The sequence below is a fragment of the Triturus cristatus genome, chromosome 11 (assembly GCF_964204655.1).
Source record: "Triturus cristatus chromosome 11, aTriCri1.1, whole genome shotgun sequence".
NCBI classification, from domain to species: Eukaryota; Metazoa; Chordata; class Amphibia; order Caudata; family Salamandridae; genus Triturus; species Triturus cristatus.
The window spans coordinates 373,839,993-373,862,974 of NC_140594.1; the positions used below are offsets into that span (position 1 = coordinate 373,839,993).

The window sequence follows — 22,982 nt, forward strand, 5'->3', positions numbered from 1 at the left end:
GTCTTTCTCTATGTTCTAATGAGAAAGTGGGAAACACTCTTAACATACAAGCTATGCCATTTGTAACAATACTGTCAAAAGCAGATTATTTAACTGAGGCAGCAATCAGAACAATGCCAAGGAGTGATCCTATTGTCTCAGGAACTGCCTATGGCTGAAGAACAAAGAGCAACTATGAAGGGTCTGAAATAGAATTGACAATACCTTGAAACTTTAAAAGACCAACCAAAACCTGCAATTCCATAAAAACTCAACTGACAATATACATGAGAAGTACACAAGCTATAACTCAGTATCCTGTGAAAGTCAAGAGAAATAGACTGGTGAATTATCTGCATGCCACACACTAGCGACTGTCAAGGGTTGTGCATGATAATAACGTGAACTGAGGAAGCAATTTCAATCGTAATGTCTTTATTAGTAAGAACTGCAAAACAGGCAGGCAAACAAGGCTGAGGAAGAAAACTGTTTGGATGCTTCAGAACATTGACGCAGATGTTTGTTTTAATTTCTAATTTCTGTAGTGTAAACAATGCTAAATACAAGATTTAAGGTACATGTATTACAGACAAGTGCAAGCAACACCATAAATAACACTGCATGTAGAATAAAAACAAAACAATATCAGCAAGTACCTAATGACAATCTATACAAACTGTAGTTGGTAAAGCAAAAGAAAAAGTGCAAATACTTTCAAAGTGCAAAATAAAGCCATCACCAGTCCAGCAATTTACAAAAATCAAGCATGTTTTGTAAAACAATCCAACTTTCTTCTTGCATCAAGGTGAAAATACTTTCAAAGTGCATGGTAAAAACAAGTCCAGCAGCTTCCCTCACAAGGACTGACCTGAACCACCAGACTGGGCCTTACTTCATAACAAACAGAGGCCTCAGACCTCAGTGTGTCATCACTGGTGGTATTTACAACTTACTAAGAGTATAGACATGCCTGCTAAATTACAGATTCACCATTGCCTCCAAATGGCTCTATCGTCACGTGTGACACCGCCACCCAGGCCTGGATTTTAAGGCAACAGCGCCTTGCATTCTGGGAGTTGTGCTGTGACCATCTAAGTAAGGAGTGAAACATTCCAGCATGCAAAGTGTTGTTGGATAAAAGCTACGAATGGACACGACATTGTGCCAATGCCACTTGGCAGCTATGTTTTATACAAGCACAAGGGGATGTTTATTTCCTCAACACAAGCTGCAGAAGTCTGCCGTCAAATAGCAAACACGTTGTGCAGAGAACCCAGAAACGTGCTGTTTAGCCCCTGTGTATGGACCCGAGGTGTCATTCTCTAAGAGAACCAGTGGTAAAAGCCCACAGTTGTCTCTAATGCATGTTAGTGCCAGGCAGTGGTCGAAGTGGGGGGAAAAAAGTTGGGGAACTGTGGGAGGAGAATCAGAGGACAGGAATAACCAATGGATTGGGTCAGTGGGCGGAGTGAGAAGTGTGGCAGAAAGAGCAAAATATCCCAATTTTTAATATTAGTTTCCCATTTTGGTTACAGCTTATTACATTATTTAATGTAACCAATAGATACACATGTTTATTTAAGGTTCAATATGTGTTATTTACATTAAAATACATTCACAAAGTGGGATACGTTTCCAATCACAGAATGTCCCAAATATCCTTAAAAGTGGAATCGCAAGCCATTTGTCTCCCAGCCATGGAGTTTCTGTCATCAGCACTTCTCCTCCCTTTTTCCACAAGAGCAGTTCAAACATGAATGGCAAAATATCTTAGTTTGCAAATGTTTTCCACATAACTATGGCTTTGCCATATTTGCAACATAATACATCATCAATCAAACATTTGTAGAGCGCACTACATACCCGTGAGGGTCTCAAGGCGCTAGGGAGGGGGGGTGCTAGTGATCGAACAGCCAGGTCTTGAGTAGCCTCCTGAAGGTTAGCAGGTCTTGGGTCTGTTGTAGGCTCAGTGGGAGGATGTTCTAGGTCTTGGCGGCGAGGTGGAAGAAGGATCTCCCGCCGGTGGTTGTTCTTTGGATGCGTGGGACGGTGGTGAGTGCGAGGTCGGCGGAGCGGAGCTGGTGGTTGGGGATGTAGAAGGAAATTCGTCTGTTGAGGTAGACTGGGCCGGTCTTGTGGAGTGCCTTGTGAGCGTGGATGAGGAGTTTGAAGGATATCCTCTTGTTGACGGGCAGCCAGTGGAGGTTTCTCCGGTGGGGGTGACGTGGCTGTGGTGTGGTACGTGGAGGATCAGTCGTGCCGAGGCATTTTGGATGCTTTGCAGTCGTTTGATGAGCTTGGTCGGGGCTCCCATGTAGAGGGTGTTTCCGTAGTCGAGTCTGCTGCTGACGAGGGCCTGGGTGACTGTTCTTCTTGTATCTATCGGGATCCACCTGTAGATCTTGCGGAGCATGCGGAGGGTTTTGAAGCAAGAGGAGGAGACAGCGTTAACTTGCTTGGTCATGGAGAGCGTTGAGTCGAGGATGATTCCCAGGTTGCGTGCATGGTCAGTGGGTGTCGGGGCTGCCCCCAGTGCCGTCGGCCACTAGGAGTCGTCCCAGGCTGTAGGGTTGGAGCCGAGGATGAGGACCTCCGTTTTGTCCATGTTCAGCTTCAGTCGGCTGATCTTCACCCAGTCGGCGACGGCCTTCATTCCTTCATGGAGGTTGGCTTTGGCGGTGATGGGGTCCTTGGTGAGGGAGAGGATCAGTTGAGTGTCGTTGGCGTAGGAGATTATGTTGTGGTCGTGCTGTCGGGCGACGTGTGCGAGCGGGGCCATGTAAATGTTGAACAGTGTCGGGCTGAAGGAGGATCCCTGGGGTACGCCGCAGATGATCTCGGAGGCTTCGGATCGAAATGCGGGAGGCGGACGCTCTGGGTTCTGCCGGAGAGGAAGGAGGTGGTCCATTCCAGGGCTTTGTTTTGGATCCCTACGGCGTGGAGGCGTGCGCGTAGTGTGCGGTGGCAGACGGTGTCGAAGGCGGAGGAGAGGTCCAGGAGGATGAGGGCTGCGGTCTCATCGCTGTCCAGCAGGGTCCTGATGTCATCGTTGGCGGCGATGAGGGTGGTCCCGGTGCTGTGGTTGCTGCGGAACCATGACTGGGAAGGGGCCAGGATTCTGTTTTCTTCGAGGTATCGGGTTAGCTGTCTGTTGACGATCTTCTCAATGACCTTGGCCGGGAACGGGAACCTGGTGATTTTAACTAATAAATTGTTTATAGCTCAAACACATCAAAAGTTACTAAAAAATGTGACTTGTGTTGCTGTGAAGTGGAGGGCCCTTTGCAAAGGTTGACTAGTCACCTTTCTCATTGCTGCAGTTGTATATTACACTAGTACTAATAAGGAAAAATCTTTGCAGAGACTGTTAGCATGTGTAACAATTTCCAAATAATAAAGTATCAGAAAATTTACAGCACCACTAATACCAGTGTAGGGTGTCCGAGTACTTTACATCACACATATTACACAGAGACAATCATTGATATGTGTGTAAATCACTGTGTAGGAAATGTTACATAAGACAAAGGACTACAAGGTGTAGGAGTCACATGACAACCATGCTAGTAGGCAGCATAGTTTAATAGTGATTGGTCTGCTGAAACATAAACTCAGAATTAAAAACATAATACCATGGTTAGGGGTTCTCTTTAATAATCAGAATTGATTTCTACCCAAATGAACCCTTTTTTGCAACATTAGGATAATCGAAGACTGGGGAAAAAAACATAACGCTCTAATTTATACCTTGGAGTTTACATGCAGCTCTTACATGACAGTTAATAGCTCACTGTTCTATGTTAGGATTTTAACTTATTAACTGCAAGTAACAATAGGGTCTCTCTGACAAAAGCAGTAACCCAGTGACATATTCACATTATGTGCACTTTGTGATCTGCATGGCACATGTTCTTAGCAGCATGCACATTACACCTCTGCCATTCCTTTTCATGAGTCAAACCTTCCACTAGACAAAACACCATCTCTCTCTACTAAGAACATTAATCGCTGGAGTTATCAAGACATTTTTATTGTTGCCCAAAAATGTTGGAGGCCAGGAAGGAGGCAGCAAGTGCTTTTAAAACCATATTATACTTACAAACACGACGCCCTCACCTGAAGTTAGCACCCGGTGCGATCGCACTGCCCTAGAGCCACCATGCTCAAGGTTCCTGTGACCTCAGTGACAGAGTCACTGACACTCTACGGTGTGCTGCTTCATAGGTCTGTCCCCAAGACTGGAGGTGAACTTCATGGATAGTGGTGGACAGGCCTTCAAGGTTAATCCACACTTGCCACCGCTAGGGTCCACCTGCTGGTGCTAAGACACCAGGGATTTTAAGATCTTGCGGCACCTTCTAAGGTGTAGCACAGGAATGTGCTCCCTCAGGAGAGTGGTCTGGGAGCCTGGTCATTAAGGCTGAACCTGGTTCACCAGTTCCACTTCAGCAGCTCTGACCATAGCGCCACATCCTTTCCCCCACTGAACACCATACTGCCCCACTTAGAGAAACTTGCACTGCCCCGCTATAAACACCTGGATGTGACTCAATTCTAATTACGCACTAGACAAGAGCAATATGCTGCCTAAAAAAATGTAACAACATCCTAGAAAAAGCAAACACTCATAGGGAATGCAAGATTAAGTAAAGCATGTGAAATGTAAGCAGAAACAACATGGTTACCTTTTTCTTTTTACACTCATTATTCTGAAATCAGTAAGGGGCATATCAACAACAACCGGCGATAATTATCGCAAAGCGCACTTAGCGCTAGGATAATTATCACCGGCTAGCGTGGATTTTTATCGCTGAGATAGTGTGCTATTAGCAACGCTTATCTCAATAGCGATAAGAATCCTCACGCTAACTGGCTAACGTGAGATTATCGCTGGAAATCCAGCGATAATCTCACGTTAGCTTGTTGATAGGGACTCACAAACTTAGCCATGATATCCACCTTCCATAGGATATCATGGCTAAGTCAGTCCTGAAGCAGGTGTTAGGAAAGTAGCGATAACAGGGGTTATCATTACTTTTCCTGACGCTATGCTTCATAGCGTGGGGCTTGATGATAGGAGAAATGTCGCTTAGCGACATTTCTCCTATCATGTCAGGTCAGGAATGCCCACTTTGCATCTCATTAGAGATGCAAAGCTGGGCGTTAGAAATCCCCACGCTAAAGCAAGGTTTCACGCGTTAGCGTGACCTTGCTAATATAGCGATACAATTATCGCCGCTTTTCGGCCGAAAACGCCCGCTAATGCGACGATAATTTTTTATCGCCTCGTTGTAAATATGCCCCAAAGTTGTTCAAAGAGAGAGGCGAAAACAAAAGTAGCGCTTCACTGGGAAACACTGTAAAGTGGCGCTAATGTGTTTAGATGTAAATAAATCAATCTGGCCACCTTGCAACCACTCTGTCTTGCTTTAATTAGTTATTTATTTTTCACATTTGGAATGTTTTAATTCTCTCCACCCCGAGGCTGCATTTGTGTGAGAAAAAGACAACGTTTCCAGCAAAAATGTTTTTCTTTTTTTGGATCCATTTCACAGGGGAGCAAATAAACGAAAGGAGGAAAGAGTGGGTAATACTCGTTTCTTGAAGGCTCGGTTTTCACTAACTAGCGAGAGAAAAACAGAGGGAAGACTGTTTAGAGGCCGTCACCGTGGCCTGCGCACAGTTTAATTTATGTGGATTTAAGAGGCTTGCTTGCAGGCGCAGCCATCTCCCTGGCAGAGAGTGAGGGGGCCCCTGGAGCGTGGGGGCCCCCCCGCACCGCGGGGGCTGCGGGGGCCTGTGTTACGCCCCTGGGGGCCACGAATGTTCTAATCAGCATCTGGCCGAAGTATGTGCCCGATGATGAGAGGGATGCAGCCAATTCGACTGACACCTGGGCCGGGTATACCGACGCAGGTCCAGCCGAAGACAGGCCGGATCGGATTGTAGATATGGTATACGATAACCAGACCTGTATCTCTGAAAGTTGTATTCAGAAGGGGACAACCATGGTGAGTTGGAATACAGCAGGATGGGCTTCAAAGGAAAACAATCAGGGTTGGGTGGACCTGGTTGGGTCGTACGATATCCTCTGTTTGCAGGAAACGTGGTGTACCAGTAAACCTAGTATTGATGGCTTCGCCTGTTACAGCTTGGAAGCCATAGAATCGAGACATGGTAGAGCTAAGGGCGGCTTGCTTTTTCTGTTGTCCGTGGATTTATCACTTACAGTTGTTAAACATATAACTGTAGGAACACACTCACAAATTCTGTGGGTTAGAGAAAAGGATGGCCACGAGGTGGTGTTAATAAATTTTTACAATAACATTTTTAATAATACCCGACATCTAGTTATTGAGGAACTAGAAAAGGCACTCATGAAGCTTGTTACCGAAGCAAAATGTTCTTTTAACTTCATCTGGTTAGGTGATTTTAATCTTACCATTTGCCCTTTGTCACTTGCTAGGGCTTGTGGAGTGCTAGACAATAGTGATAATTATATATCACATTTTCCCCATAATGCATATGGTGACGCAATTACAAGTCTCATGGCAACTTATGATTTAGAGTTACTGCAACCTGTTAAGGATGCAGATGGCCAAGCTATTCCCACTTATACGGGAAGGAACCTTAATTCCCTCATTGATCATGTTATGGTGTCATCATTTATTGTGCCCAATTTTCAGACATCAGTAATACAGGATCCTACACTTAGTGATCATAATCGTATCGTAATGGTTACTGAGATATGGAAGTGTAGCAGACAACAGGTGACAAAAAGCCTGTGTAACATTGAGTCGCATAGGCGAAATGGAACACGGTTAAGATGGAAGGGGGATAAATCGGAGGCTGTCATGGGTATGATCGTATCTAAATCCTTGGTTGAAATTGAAGGCATTCTGAATCTGGATAGTACATCTACTGTTATCATGAATAACTTTATCAAAATTAATAAAACTATTGAGGGTGTCTTCACCACTAGTAGGACGGCTAAGTCCCATCAGGGAAAGGGTTGGTTCGATCATACATGTACCTCTATCTCAACCCAACTGAAACAGGCCCTAGGAGTTAGGCCTAGGGATAAAACCTTGGTTGCCTACTTAAGATCTGAATATAAATTGCCATTGTTTAGAAGGAAGAAGGATTTACAACAAGAAGGGTGGGATAACCTATCGCAGGCGGCTGAAACTTCAGATAACTGCCTGTTCTGGTCCACGGTTAATTCTCCTTTTCTCAGGGACGATAAAGTACCACACCTTGTATCTAATGTTGGTAGTGAGGCCTGGATTTCTCATTTTACGGCCATATTTCAAGGAACAGGCCCTATTGATGTTGAACCAAGAATTTGGCCCATAGTCCCTCTAGACATTACTCTGTCAGAAGTTGAGAACAGTATTAAGTCTCGTAAGAGGGGGAAGGCGCAGGGCCCAGATGGAGTACCCATCGATGTATATAAGACAGTACCACTGATGTGGGGACCCATACTTACCCTGGTACTGAATGCTGCCGTAACAACCCTGATTCCACCTACATGGGGAGATTCGATCATTGTCCCTATTTATAAGAAAGGGGACAAGGCGGTAGCTAGTAATTATCATCCGATCAGTCTGCTCGACTCCTCAGTAAAAATTATGAGCAGAGTATTGTTATTTAGGCTGGAAGAGTGGGCGGAAGCAAATGAGATCCTGGCAAGCTCGCAATATGGGTTTAGAAAGGGACGTGGAACACTAGATCAATGCCTGAACTTGGATTTAATTATCGGAAAGTATACTAGGGCCAAGCCAGGCACATTATATCTTTGCTTTGCCGATCTAAGCAGTGCATTTGACCTAGTGGACCATTCCATCTTATGGCCAGTCCTGTCGGAACTTGGCGCACCAGAGGCTATCATTTTTTTCTTAGCAAGATTATATGATAGAATGCAAACATGTGTGCGTTTCGGGGTAGGAGGGGAGTGTACCCCAAATTTTGACGTAAAACGTGGGATAAGACAGGGCTGTGTCCTAGCCCCTTTTCTGTTTACTTTATTTATTAATGCGGTCGATTTGGTCTTGAAAACAGTTAAAGCAGATGCTCCCCAGATTGGTGGAACAGGCGTCCCAGTTCTGCTTTATGCGGACGATGCTGTGCTCCTGTCCCGGACCCCGATAGGTCTGCAGCGACTAATGGACCAGTTTTCAGACTTTATCAGTAAACGGAGGCTAGTCATTAATAAGAGTAAAACTCACACTATGGTTTGTGGTACTAGAGGTAAAAAAAATCATGCCTTTTTTATCGATGGGGTGAAAGTTCAGGATGTGGATAAATTCTGTTATTTGGGTGTTATCTTTTCTCATGATGGTAGTTGGTCCCATGATTTAATGAATGTTAGGTCCAAAATGAAGAAAAGTGCCTACGGTATTTTTAAATTTGCCACTAAGATCGGCGACAGAAGAATCAGTGATATGATCCAAATATATAATGCCAGAAGTGTTTCCATCGCATTATATGGGGCTGGGTTGTGGGGCCATACTAATGTTGACTACTTGCAAAGGGAAGAAAACTGTTTTGTTAAAAAATTGCTTTGTGTCCCCACCTCAGCCTCCACTGATTTAATCCATAGAGAAGTTGGGGTTGCCCACTTAAATGACCTGATTTTGTTAAGGCCACTAATGGTATGGCGTGCAATCTGGACTAAGGAGGAGAGAGTTTTTAATCGGTCCGTAATTGAGGACTGTCTTAAACTGGACTATTTTGTGAAAATACCATGGCTCAAGTATATTGTGGATAGTTTTGATACTATATTTGGACTCGATATAGCGGCAGATCCTGGTTCTGCTGGCAATTTTTCAAAGTTAGATATGAAAAATATTTTCATGATGTATCGAGCCCAAAAACGTGCAGTTTTAAGTGGACGCCTCACCTCAGTTATTCTGTACAATAAATATATGTATAGTGATGGCTTCCAACTGTATTTGAGCCTGGTAACTAAACCAGCTCATAGGTTTGTTCTGACTAGACTCAGACTAGGGATGGCCCACGGGTTGGTGGCTTTTCCACAACTAAAGAAACAGCCAGTTGGACCGTGCCCATGTGATGGTCACTCGAAACAGAGCACCCTGCACTTTATGCTAATTTGCACTCTTTTCTTGAACATGAGGATTGTTTATTTAAAACCAATTTTTAAAAAATATGCTATTTCTAATGTGGAGGATGCTATGAAACTGATTTATGAACTGAATTCTCCGGACAAATGTTTTTTTATTGCCACGTTTTTATGTAAGTCTATTCAGCTTAGGAAAAGCATGTTTTTTTAATCTTTTATGTGTTTCTTTTTGTATAGCATTTTGCTTGTATGCTTTTATGGTCATTGTTTCTTGAATGTACCGAATAAAGCTTCATGAAATGAAATGAAAAATGATAAATCACCACTAATAATTCAATATTACATATCAACCTTACCGTACGTCATAGTGCAATCATCACCCAAAGTGCATCTTTCCTTATTACTCCACCAGGGTGGACAGCAGATATGTTGTGAGGGGGCCCCACATGTCTTTAGGCCTCGGTGGCCAAGGCAGTTCTTCTGCGTACAGTTCCATTTGCGTTCTGAACTATACCCGGTCCGACATCTAGTTTTTTTTAGTGGGCACAGCTTGTTTAGCCCAGTGTACAGCCACCCTCTGTTTCGCTAATAAGAGGGACACAACCACAAATTTACGATTAACCGTCTGTAGGCCTTTGGCAAATCCCAGCAGACATACCCAAGGGTCACACTCCACCTGCTTAAGTACTATATCTGTGAGAGTCCCTGTAACCTGGGTCCAGAATTGGCTAATAGAGACGCAGTGCCAGGTCAAGTGCAAAATATCGGCATCCGCCGCCCCACATCTCACAAAAGCCAAATCTATGCAGCTGAGCAGGGGTGTAATACATTTGGTGTAGATACTTAAAGTGTATTATACGTATGTTACAGTTGGAGGTGAGCATATATAATTGTGCGCAACAAGATTCCCAATCCGCAACCTCCAGTAGTTTATCAAGAACTGCTTTCCAGTTTCCCCGGCCTTGTTTATTTCGCTTGCCCTATCTGTCTGCGCTGCGTTATATAATTTGGTGATCAGGCCTCGGCGTGTCTCACTCATGAGCAAGGTCTGCAGTGCAAAAAACATGGGTGGCTCCTCCGGGTACTGGGGAAAATTCTTGCAGGGCCGCCCTTAAGTGGTAATATGTAAATGTCAGCAATCAGGTGCGCTGTTTGTTCCATATCTACAAATTCAGCCAATGTTACAAATGTGTCATTTACATAGACATCCCCCATGGTCTTCAGCCCCGCTCCCTCAAGTTGTAATTGTATTTATATAGTGCTTACTACCCCTGACGAGGCATCAAAGCACTTTAAGCCAGGAAGCTCGCTGCTCCCAAATCCAAGGTTAATGGCTAGTTCCGTGATATTGATTACTGTTTGTTATTGGGATTAGTCTTGTGCGCTCAAAGCAAACCATTCTATGCAGTCATTTCAATTTTTTTATGGTGGACTAAAGTAATAGTGGTAGGTTGTGATAATTAGTGGGGGTGGGGAGGATGAGATCAAGCACATGGTGGGTGGAATTAATACAGGTGTTAGAGGAGATTAGGTTTTGCTAGGTTGCATAGGTATGGCTTTCAGCGGAAGGAGGAGAGATTGTGATCTAGAAAATGAATTGTGGGAAATTTGCTGAAATAGAGAAAAGTCAAAGGTGCATGTGTCAGAGTAGGTTTTGCTCAGAAAGAGGAGGCATGCAGAGAATGGAAGGGAAGGAGAGGGACATTTGAAAAGAGACGAAAAAAGGACAGGCGCCAAGCAGAAATTTTAATTAAAGGACAGTTTTTAATGCGGATTTAAGGAATGGGTGAATACTTTTGAGACAGCATGTAGTTTGAGGATGCAAGAATGTAGAAAGAAAAACAACATAATTTACTTGTGAAGATTGTGCTAAATTGGAAATTGTTAATGGGTACCAGAATCAGGTAAACAATCTTTCTGTTGCAAGAATGTAGAAGGAAGAAACATGATTTACTTGTGAAGATTGTGCTATACTGGAAATTGTTTAATAGGTGCTAGAAATCAGGTAAACCGTCTCTCCGTTGCTAGACTTCTGCAAGACCACCGATCCAGCCAGGTCAGTATTCCGGTCAAGGGTTGAAAGTCAAAATTAATGGCTGGACGAATATGTTGAGAAATTACATGGGAAATAATGTACCCCCTGCAAAGGGATTCTGGCATTCGCCCTCAGGTTTGACTCAAGAGTATTAATTATATAGTGGAGTGGGATACATGTAAATGCCTCTTGTTTGCATTGGCACCGGATGGAAGATGAGGACAGCTTCCCAGACAGCGGAAGTGGATCACCTGCATTCCAGTGGCTGGAGGGCAGGGGATGCAAACGATGGTTAACCCCTCCCTAGAGAACGATATTGCCGGATGGTAGACTACCACTCTTATAAGCCAAAAATTACGCTACCTTGGCTGTCTCCCGCCCAAAATTGCCTCTGCTTCAATAAAAGTCGAGGGAAATATATTCGTCCGATTATGTTTTTTAAATCTCATACTTTCCTCTTTTAAAATGTTGGCATGCATGTGCCTGTGATGCTAGATCAGTGTTCCTGGCTCTCTGCGCGCTGTAGCGCTATGACTGTGCAGCTCCTCTGTGGATGCCCTGTGAGGTACTATGACTGGCTGTGCGGTAGGCGGCCTCTGGGTGATTGATAAGCAGACGCTCTCTCTTTTTCCGGTGCAGGTCCCAGTTGGATGCTTTATCAGCCCCAGCCCCACCCCCACACACGTACCTTATACACCTTGCCAAAGGCTCCGTCTCCCAGCTCTGCAACCACCGCCCACTGCTCCTCGGGGTTCACCCCGCGCTTGACGTGCTCGTAATGCTTCACCTTCCGCCTCTCGCCCCCGAGCCCCAAAATTCTAAGTAGAAAAGCCATGGTAGGGTCCGACGTAGGTGTGGGTGCCAGTCTGCGCCTCTGACTCGTGCCACGGCAGGGAAGCTGGCCACACCCAGAGATCAAACGGGCCAGAGGCTGCCAAGCAAGGAGTCTGGACCCACGAGGAACCAGGGCCCGACCTGACCTCCGAGGAGACACTAGGAGTGAGGCGGGAATAGTTCTTGTTATTTCATCCCACGTTCAGACGGTTCAGTGGGTTGTTTCCGTTGCAGATATCTTTGCTTAACCTTTAGAGCACAGGCTCGACGTTTACCTGCCCACCCCGCCTTCGGTGTACCCAGGTCTAAATTGTTTTAAGTTCCTTGAAGCATGCCTAGCTGTGGAGAAGGGCTGGAAGGTCGGAGACTGCGGTCCTGAGCGTGTCCTTGAGTTTACATCCGGGGTGTCCACGGAGAAACCATTCGACGTTCTCGGTTACGGGCCTGCGGTCTGCGTACGTCTAGGAGGAGCTCATCCCTGCGTGCCCGTGATGGAGGCAGCATCTCCACGGCGGCGGCGTTTGCAGTCACGAACCGAGGCCCTTGCTAAAATCACCGAGGTGCGCACCGGCGCCATGAAAGAGGGGTGAGCTCGACGCGCAGGCCTCGGCGGTCTGTAGACATCCCACGCTTCCTGTGGTGGTCTGTCGCTTTCTCTCTCTCTCTCTCTCTCTCGAACAACTGTCACGTCAGGAAACAGGTAGTCAGAGGCGAAACAGAGAGTTTGGCATCTATCTACTTCCCTGCATACACCATCAGGCACATGCATGTAAATATGTTACTATCGCTGCCCGGCCCTGATTTAAACACAGCAAAGCGGGCCAGGTCCGGCACCCCAATAACAGAGACTGCGTTGATTTGGACAACAGCGAGGACAGCGACAGCTCGCGTTTTCTGCTGGCTGCATGTCTTCAGTGACAATTTCAAACATGCAAACTGCACAGCTGCTGACCCACACACATACAGGGAAAAACTCCTTTCTAGATGTCATGCACTACTCAACTGTCCTGCGAAAGTGAAGTGTCCAGAATGACGGATTACCCATCCGTCGAGGCACACATAGACAAAAATTAAGCCACGTTAAGACGATTTCCTCTGTGCATAAATATATATTCAAAGTCCACAATATGCTCCACAATTTTCTTTTAATTTTGTTCTTTATTGTTCCTTCTTATCATGCCACGTATATGTACAAAAATCAGCCGACACGTGTTTCGTCCATCAGGACTTTTTCAAGGCTGTAGACAAATATAGACAAATATACAATCACACACTTATAACCAAACATATTCACAGAATTTAATAATTAAAAAGGCATTATTTACAATAAAAATCATCAACAATTACTGGTGTCAAACATCAACAATGTATCACTGTTTCTAAAGCACCAATCAAAAGAGTTGGGGCTTGTGTCCAAAAGTTGTTAAAAAGAAATTATCTCAGACAGAAATCACTTGTTAATGACAAGTGGAAAATTAACTTAGAACCACCACCACAAACCACCGTGTCTATATAGTAGTGAGTCCTATATTGTCACACATAATGACACAACGTGTACGAAGTGACACAAGGAACCAAAAACTCCCTAGAAATAATTTCTCACCTACTATGTAATCAGGCGGAAGTTGGCAACCTCCTTAGTCGTTTGCTCAGTCTAGTTGGTGGGCTGTTGCTGGAATCCTTTGTGTGCGGCCGGGCTTGTGCTCCGCTGAGCACACTTGCACTGCTTTTCCCCTCAACGCCACGATCGGCCAGGCTGGGTTCCGCCGATAGGGACTGCATCTCCCAGCATTCCAGGGGGACCAGGTGACGCTCCCGCTCCCGCTGACGAGCTTTCCCGCGCCTGGAGGCATTTAAATCTGAGGGCGGTGGCGAGGACTCTGTGGGCTGTTGCTGGAATCCTTTGTGTGCGGCCGGGCTTGTGCTCCGCTGAGCACGCTTGCACTGCTTTTCCCCTCAACGCCACGATCGGCCAGGCTGGGTTCCGCCGATAGGGACTGCATCTCCCAGCATTCCAGGGGGACCAGGTGACGCTCCCGCTCCCGCTGACGAGCTTTCCCGCGCCTGGAGGCATTTAAATCTGAGGGCGGTGGCGAGGACTCTGTGGGCTGTTTAAATCTGAGGGCGGTTGCTCGTCCCGCGAGGACGCGCGCGGGACGCGCCGGGCTAAGCCCGGGCAAAGGGCGGGCCCTCTGTGGCCCTCAGAAGCACTAGGAGGCCGGGCTGGGCCACGTCCAGTCACAATTGATTAGTGGGTACTGGACTCGTATGACATATGAGAGCTTCTGTTGCAAACCTGTGAATATTGTAGCGGTATCCGGACTGTCCAGGTTACATATGTTGATTGGTGTGGTGGTTGTGTAGCGCTACAGGTAATAGAGTAACTGATATATATGAGGTGTATTGTTGTATTATTGAGTAGGTAACTGCTGATTAACAAACGCTGAATAATATCTGGTCACTTAGTTTTCACTATATTGGGTGTAAGGGGGTTGTTTACATAAAGAGGGCAATGGCTACCAAACCAAAAACTAGATCTACCAAGAGTAAAGCGAGCACCCCGCTGATTACGTCAAATGGCCCATCTAACACTGATACTCTTGTCGGGTATTCTGCACCCCCAACGGCCATTGATTTAATGCTACGGAAGGTCATTGGGGCAGTAAACGGGGAAATTGAACGCACCCAGAGACGCTTATCAATGACCCCCACGCAAAACCCTCATACTCAAACACACAGTAGTCCTATGCAAGGCCCACAAGTAAATCTGTGTGATAGCCTGTTAGGTAACAGCCCGGATATTTCAATTGAAAATTTACCTTGTGGCCAGCAACTAATAGAGGTCGATTCACCAATTGCTAAGGTAACAAAAAAACTCAACTCTGATAAATCTATGTTGCCCAAAAGAGGCCCCAAGTTCACGCAAGCAAAGAAGTCAAAACCTTCTAATAAGGGTAGGAAGAAGCAATTAACTGAGGACGAGCCTATAGATGTAAATACATCAACCCCACTAAATCCCCCAGGATGGCTACAACCAGTTATAGCTGATTTGCAAAAACATCTAGAATCCTTCATCACTGCTCAAATAAAGCCACTCTTTAGCAAACTAGATAAAATCACTAATGAGCTTCATAAACAGGCTAAGTTGAAGGAAAGTAACTCCAACCCTGCTGGAAATTCAACTCCAATTGTAAATCCCCCATCAAGGCCACCACCCATGGATAATACTAGCACTAGAAATGAGCTATGCATTACTGCCCAGGTCCATGTTCCATCTATAAGTGCAGACCAGTTACAGGACAGAGGTCGCCCTGAAAACACTGAAGACTGTCAACTCAGAAATAAAGATCAGTCTAGTAGACCGCAGGTAAAGTCAGGGCAGGTTGTGTCCCATGAGCAGGCGGATGCATGGCAGAAAGTACCTATTAGCAAGGGAAAAACCTACCCCTCCCCCCCTGGAGTAAATCTACCCCCTGAAGCAAGCCCCTATGTTGTGATTTTCGCTGGGGTTCCTGAACTCAGGGGGGGCCAAAGGGAGGTACACCTAGAGCTAAAAAATAAAATTATATACTGGTTAAATACACACAGACCGCTCCAGGGGAGGGAAAGGGGAGAAATCATCCATGTAAGAAGAGTACCATGGTTGGGCAACAGAGGAAAAGACATTGAAGGGGATTGCATTATCGCAAATTTTAGGAACCCAAAGTTAGTGGAGTATATACTGGGAAATTACAACAAAAATGCAACTAGTACTATTCGAACTTTGCCTCTGGCCTATTTTTATCCTAGAAATGGCCCTGTGCCCCCTCTGACTCACAATCTAGGTGGGAAAGGAGGAGGTACAGATGGAGGCTGGATAAGGAATAGTGAATACAGTTATTTCCCACCTTTAAACTCGCTTGGCCCACAGTGGGAGAATAGATTCAGCCCCCTCCAATCATTGGACGAAAATGATTGACTGATTAAATCAGTTGTATGTTTGGTAGGGAAGGAATTAAAGACGCCCACGGAAATAAGTGAACTAACATCAGAGGGAATGCACACATCCAATGACTTAGAAATCGGCCCGCAACACCAGACTGGGGAGAGGACAGATCCACTATTAGAAGGGAGGGAGGTACACGAATTGGTTACCCATGGCTTAAGGCTCTCCGGGACACAGGACCCAATAGTGAAAATAACATCCTGGAATATTGCAGGCCTTGCTGGGAAAATAAGCAATACAGAATGGAGGAAGCAATTAAGGGATTCCCATATAATAGCCCTGCAGGAGACATGGGCAGTTGAGCCCGATAATTATTATTTAGAGGGGTATAAATCCTTCTTTGTACCAGCTCGAGAGAGTAGGGCTGGTAGAGCAAAGGGAGGTCTATTAATATACGCTGATGTTAACCTGAAGGGGAGATGGACTGTGCCTGCTTGGACCTCAGATAATTTGCAAGCAGTTACCTTCCAGGGACATGGGCTGAGGGTACAATTATTTAACTTCTATAACCCCGGCCCGGGAAGTGGCACTAATGCCGTGCTGGAAGAATTAGATCTTAGACTACAACAGGAATCTGATCTAAGAAAAGGCGGAGATAACTTATTCGTCCTCCTAATGGGGGACCTAAATTGTCATCTTTGCGCACGTTTGACACCGGTAACTACCCATTGGGATCTATGCCCATTTGAAAAGGGCCCACATTTGGAGCACACAGTCGAGGGTATACTAATATCAAAAATATTAGGGAGACACTCATTAGTACATACCATTGACTTGGTAATCCCAGAACCTGAGGGCACCCTGATACCGACCTTCAAAGGAAGGGGATGTTCGTCTATTATAGACTATATTTTTATATCCACCTTCGCTAAACACCTGATTGGGATGATAAATACCAAATGGAGTGCCTTCAGCGATCATAACCCTTTGGTTATAGAAATACTGTACAAAGACCATACTAAAATGAATAAACAACTGGATATAATTCTACATCCCACCGATCAGGGAAGGCGGTTAAAATGGGCAAAAATCAACGCCCCTGAATTTTATATTGCATTGGTGCAAAAGGGGAGAAAGTGGCTTGAGGAGTGTTTAGACCTCCACATTGAGGGAGCTGACTTAGTTGCCGCTTTTAGGGAGCTAACGGAACGCGTTGGGAAACTTTTGGTGGCAAAAGGCTCCAGAAAATTAATGAGTCACCCAAGATGGTTTGATGTAAATTGTGCACGTGCACTAAGAAATCTAAAGTCAAGCCTAAAGGTAAAGCCGAGGGATATTGGGGAAGTGGCAAAGCATAGGAAAATCTATAAAATAACGATCCTAGAAAGAAAAGCCACATTAAAAGCGGAATTATGGGCGGATTTAAGAGAGGCTGGTGAAAACAGAGACTTTACTGAATTCTGGAAGATCATAAATAGGCCCTCTCTGTATGATTGTAACACACCGGTCGTCAGCACAAATATACTCCCACAGCAATGGGTAGCCCACTTTGAGAAGCTCTATAATAATTCCAAGGCCTGTAAACAAGAAGGGGAATGGGTTGGCAACAGGAATGAGGCACGGGACTTCACACTCACGGAGATAACGCAAGCAATTAATGGATTAACTTCAAACAAAGCACCTGGGCCAGATGGCACTCCCCCAGATCTGTATAAAAGTAATGTTGATCTGTGGGCACCTATTTTGATGAGAGTGCTAAACGCAGCCATTAAAACAGGACTCCCGAGGTCATGGTCCACTGCCCTAATAGTTCCTATTTTTAAAAAAGGAAATAAGGACAATCCCCAATGTTATAGACCTATATCACTAATTGATGTTTCGGCAAAAATTTTGGGGCGGGTGGTTTTAAATCGTCTAATGGCCTGGACGGAAGAACAGCACACAATAGTTGACACCCAGTATGGTTTTAGAGCGGGAAGATCGACCAGTGATCAATGTTTAAATTTATACTTACTGGTCGCTAAATATACCTGTGCGAGTAATGGGACCATTTACATGGGATTTATGGACCTTGCAGCGGCTTTCGACAACGTGAACAGAAGTAAGCTTTGGGAAATGATGACTGCATTGGGGATTGATCAGGGATTGATAAACATTCTGAGAGAGCTGCACTGGAACACTACGGCGAGGGTGTGCTATAGCATGGAGGGGGGACAAACTGATACCTTCCCGTGTTCAAGTGGAGTAAGGCAGGGGTGCATTCTTGCCCCCTTCCTATTCTCACTATATATAAATGACTTAGAGGCAACCCTCGTAGCCAAGGCAGCCGATTGTCCCAGGGTAGGAAAGCGTCAAATACCTGTTCTTTTATATGCGGATGACGCAGTCCTCCTTGCTCGGACACCGCGAAGTCTCCAAATATTGATTAATGGTTTTGTAGACTTTATGGAAAAATTAGATTTGTCTGTAAACCTGACCAAGTCATTTGCGTTGATCGCAGGCAAAAAAACGATTAAAAAACCAGTGTTCAATATTGGGACCCATGTCATGGATATAGTAAATACCTTCCCGTATTTAGGTCTACTGTTTGATCAAAAAAATCAATTTGATAAATTGGTGGAGGAACGCTGCTCTAAACTAGCTTCGTCATGTGGTGCAATCCTGAATTTCGCACAAAGATTAGGCTGCTGGTCCCCCGAGCAAGTAATGACCTTATACAACTCAATAAGTATAGCCAAAGCGGTATACGGAGCAGAGGTGTGGGGCTTCAGGGATGTTAAATATCTGCAAATGGAAGAAGATAAATTTATTCGCAGAATACTGAAGATCCCACACACGATACCAGCTGAAATCGCACACTCTGAACTTGGTATCCCATACATTGCTGATTTGGTCAAAACTAGACCAGTTTTGGCTTGGCTCAGCATCTGGGCAAACCCGGATGCTGAACTAAGCAAGGAAATTCTTAATGACTGTTTACAAAGAGACAAAGGAATGTCAATCCCATGGCTGAAATATGTTAAAGCAACTCTAGAATCTGTAGGCCAGCACATACTCTTCAGCACCCCTGCTCTAATTTCAAGAAATAGTAAAACAAAAATTAAAAGATTGTTGTTGGATAAAATGGAAGCCCTCAGGGAGACTAAAGCACTCACACTAAAACGTTCAGTGGTAGCGCATTGTCTAGTTAAGGAGACAGGGGGCATGGAACCATATCTATTCCTGTTGCATAAACAACAGGATAGATTTTTAATGTGTCGTTTTAGGCTCAATTTGTTGCATAATATTTTATCTTATCCATCGGGTTTTACTGCAACTATTGAGCAGAAGGGTGCCTGCGGCTGCGACAACTTGTCTCCGCAGGACACCCTTCATTTTGTATTATTGTGTCCATTTTACCGTTTACCTAGACAAATGTTTTTAATTGATATTTTAAAACGTGGAAAATTCCGACATGCAAAGGTAGCTTTGTTGTTTCTCCAAAAAGCAAGTGATATGTACACTTTATGTTCAGTGATAAGCTTTTTGAAAGCTGCAGTGAGATTAAGGAACACTAGAGACTAATTCACTATTTGCACCTAAATGAATTGTAACAGTTCGGCTGATGGTTATTTTTATATTGATGATATGTATAACTGTATATGTTGCTGTATTTTTAATATGTACTTTTTATGATGATTTTTTAAACCATCGAAATAAAGATTTTGAACTGAACTGAACTGACAAGTGGAAAATTAACTTAGAACCACCACCACAAACCACCGTGTCTATATAGTAGTGAGTCCTATATTGCACACATAATGACACAACGTGTACGAAGTGACACAAGGAACCAAAAACTCCCTAGAAATAATTTCTCACCTACTATGTAATCAGGCGGAAGTTGGCAACCTCCTTAGTCGTTTGCTCAGTCTATAGACAACTACGTCCTTCGCACCTCTGTATAAATGCTCTATTGGTGGACCAAGTAATAGTATTAACAGGTTTCCAAATAATCCATAAAAACCGAAGTCATCAGGTCATAGTACACCTATCAACAATAAAAAGATTTCAATTTGAAAAGATAGACATATCTGTCTCCGCAATAAATTAGCTCCATTCTTAAAACTACCCGAGGTGATAATTATAAAAAAGTAATACTGGGGGATAGCTCCATTTCTACCATCCCCTGATATAGGCACCTTCAGAGATGAAGATACATCCTTGAACTCCAAAAAGAAATAAATTAAATCATCCCAAAAGGTTTTTTTTGGTAACACATACAGTGCATTACCACCGTTGTTTAAAACATTATGACAAAGTACATAATCACGTGTGAAAGTGACACATCAAAATTCAAACGATAACGGGGCCCCAGTCTTAGTTCCTCACCTACTACGACTTCAATCGGAAGTCATGGGCATCCTTGATTGATATCCCATGTGTAGACACTTATGTCCTTTGGAGCTCTGTATCGATCCTTACTTAGTCAGACAAAGGAACGCATCTCACAGTTTAGAGCCCATCCATATGATAAAAATGGCCCACAAGTCATGATACACCTGGGGGTAGTAAAGAAAAAAAAGAAGTATAACTTTAAAAATGTGTTAATAAAAAAGGGGAGTCCCTGTATTCACAACCTCCCCTGATAATTGAGCAAATTGGGTTGAACACGACACATGTGTAGCTGCATAAAAACTCCAACGTCCCCAAATTGCCGTTTTGAATCTTTGTTACCCAAATTTTCATCATATTACTCGAAATCACGTTACCCCGTGTGTGAATAACACACTGGATTAAAAACCCATGTTAGGCATCTAAATATCGGCGGATGGCTTAATTTTGCTATCATACCTGTTCAATGGACTGGTATCGGCGTCTCGTCTCCTGAGCCCGAACAAGATGTATGCATCTGTTTCTAGCGTCTCCACATATACCACACGTTCGTGCACATAGAGATAGAAAGAGGACTGGGTATACAATACTAGTCGCGCCATTTTGCATTCGTCTCAGTGTAATCCATCCCCAAAACCAGCACGCGAAAAAAGTTTTATCTGGGGAATTTAACAAATATAAAACTCATAGTCATCATGTAATTGACTACTTGAAATTTAAATTTATTTGCCCTTCAAGTGAGATTTTTCTTTTTATAAACAGAACTACCTTCTCGGATATAACCTTTGGGCTAATTGAAGCAGATTTTCCTTGTAACCTTATAGCCCATCTTAATAGTAAGATCACAGTAGTACCCACGCAGAGGGAGATTCCTTGTCTGAGAGCACCTTACTTTCTCAAAAGAATCTTTGTTGCAAATATGAGGGTACTTTGATGTTATAATGGATGTGCATGTGAATTTCTGGCAAACTGCTGCTTAGTTTTGTGTGTGCAATGTCCAGAATGACGGCTTGGATCTGTCCTGACTCGCCAGTCCCCACGAGACAAGAGCTGACTCACAACCAGCCCTAAGGAGCGCACCCCGTTCGGCTCGCCCACTTCTAAACACTGCATACACAACCGTCATATATACGCACATCTTCGTATACACAGAAGTACTTACGCAGAAGGGTACACGTACATTCTTGCAGACAGAACATCACACTTACAGGTGTCCATCCTTGAAAACTGAGACAAACGACGATTCCAAAATCCACGTACTGTAAAACGCAACCCTGAGCGGAAATACACACATACAGGTTTACATGTAGACTACTGTCAAACATGCACAAAGTCAGGCACGAACATGCACATACAGGCCTGCACTCATGTTGGTGCACACACTGTACCCAACACACAAGCGCATATGTGTAAAGTTACCTTTATGCCACAGTGACAGAGCCACACGCTGCTGACATCTACTGTGATGTGTAGATCACAAGCTCAAATCTAAGTCATGCATGATCCGATTTTCCGAGGCAGCTAAGTTCAGTTCCTTGGAATTGTTAAAAGTAATACCTGTTATAGACTGAAATTTGACTCTGGTAACACCCCACTGTGGAGTTCAGTGCCATACACCACACAAGCTATTGGTACTCCAGTGCTTATAGGCTTTAATTTTCTATTGCTAGGAAATGGGGATTCAACCATTGAATGGTTGGTGCAAAAAACTGCTTCTTTTAATACTGGTGGAAGCAATGCTGCCGGCAGACAATATCTACCATGGCTGTGCTCCACTAGTGAGTCCATAGCTATGGAACCCCCTCGGTTCCCTTTCAACTGCTTGTTGAGGGGAGAGCGGGTGCTGGTATTAGAAAAAACCTCAGGCTCAGTCAGCCTATGGGAATCAAGATGAATTTACGTGTTGTTCTAGTCAAGGTAACATGCGCTTCTTTTCACCATGAAAGAGTATGACTCTCAAGAAAGGAAATGAAAATATGTCCTTGTGTAAGGTAACTGGTGCTCATGTAAAGCGCTCCAGTACCTTCAGGTCGAGTTTGCGCTATATAAATCTGCAAAAAATAAAAAAAGGTAATGAGAGAAGGAAGCTTTAGACAATTAGTCTTCAGGGACACACAGTGGCGGCTGCCCGTAGGGTGCGCCAGGGCATCGACCCACTGCCTTGCTCTGCTACTATTGCTTGACATGTTACAGTTTTTACATGAAAACAAACAATCTCACGGACTAGTGTCAGTGAGTGCAGTATGTCAGATAATGGAGCTTCACAGCTTGTAAATCACACGCCCTCTTGCCCTATCAGAAGCTGGAATCGAGAAAAAACGTCAACCTCTGTGCCATCAACCCTATTCCGGCCTCTGATTGGGTGGAAGCTCATGGACCTGCCTCTGGTATGCTGTAGATGAATGGGGGAGTTGGAAATCATGGGCCTTCGCTGCAGACAAAGAGCATGTATGCTCATGTCGAAGACTTCCCCAGGTAACTTTTTGTGTTTAGCAGCCTGACTGTGTGTTTGTCTGTGTGCTGGCTAGCGCATGTGTAACTCTGTTTGACTGTCTCTGTGTGTGTGCCTGTGTGTGAATGTATGTTGGCTTGTATGCCTGAGCGTGCGTTTAAGTGTATGCAAGAGTGTGAGAGTGGAAAGCCTATGAAGGTATTTGGTCCAGGGGTTGGCCAGTGGCTTAACAAAACTTGAGGGCCCCCCTCTGCAAAGTACACGGAGGGGGCCCCTCTCTCTGGCCCACTACCTACCA

At 44.5% G+C, this 22,982-nt stretch overlaps 1 protein-coding gene across 1 annotated transcript in view; it reads right to left on the reverse strand.

The window, feature by feature from the left end:
* LOC146784215 (uncharacterized) overlaps nt 1-12,549 on the reverse strand; it is a 205,315-nt gene extending 192,766 nt beyond the window's left edge. The window contains exon 1 of the mRNA XM_085634359.1: nt 11,788-12,549. Within this exon, the coding sequence (XP_085490485.1) occupies nt 11,788-11,934 (147 nt within the window). The 5' untranslated portion in view covers nt 11,935-12,549. The remainder of the gene's footprint in view (nt 1-11,787) is intronic.
* Between the last annotated feature and the right edge of the window lie 10,433 nt (nt 12,550-22,982).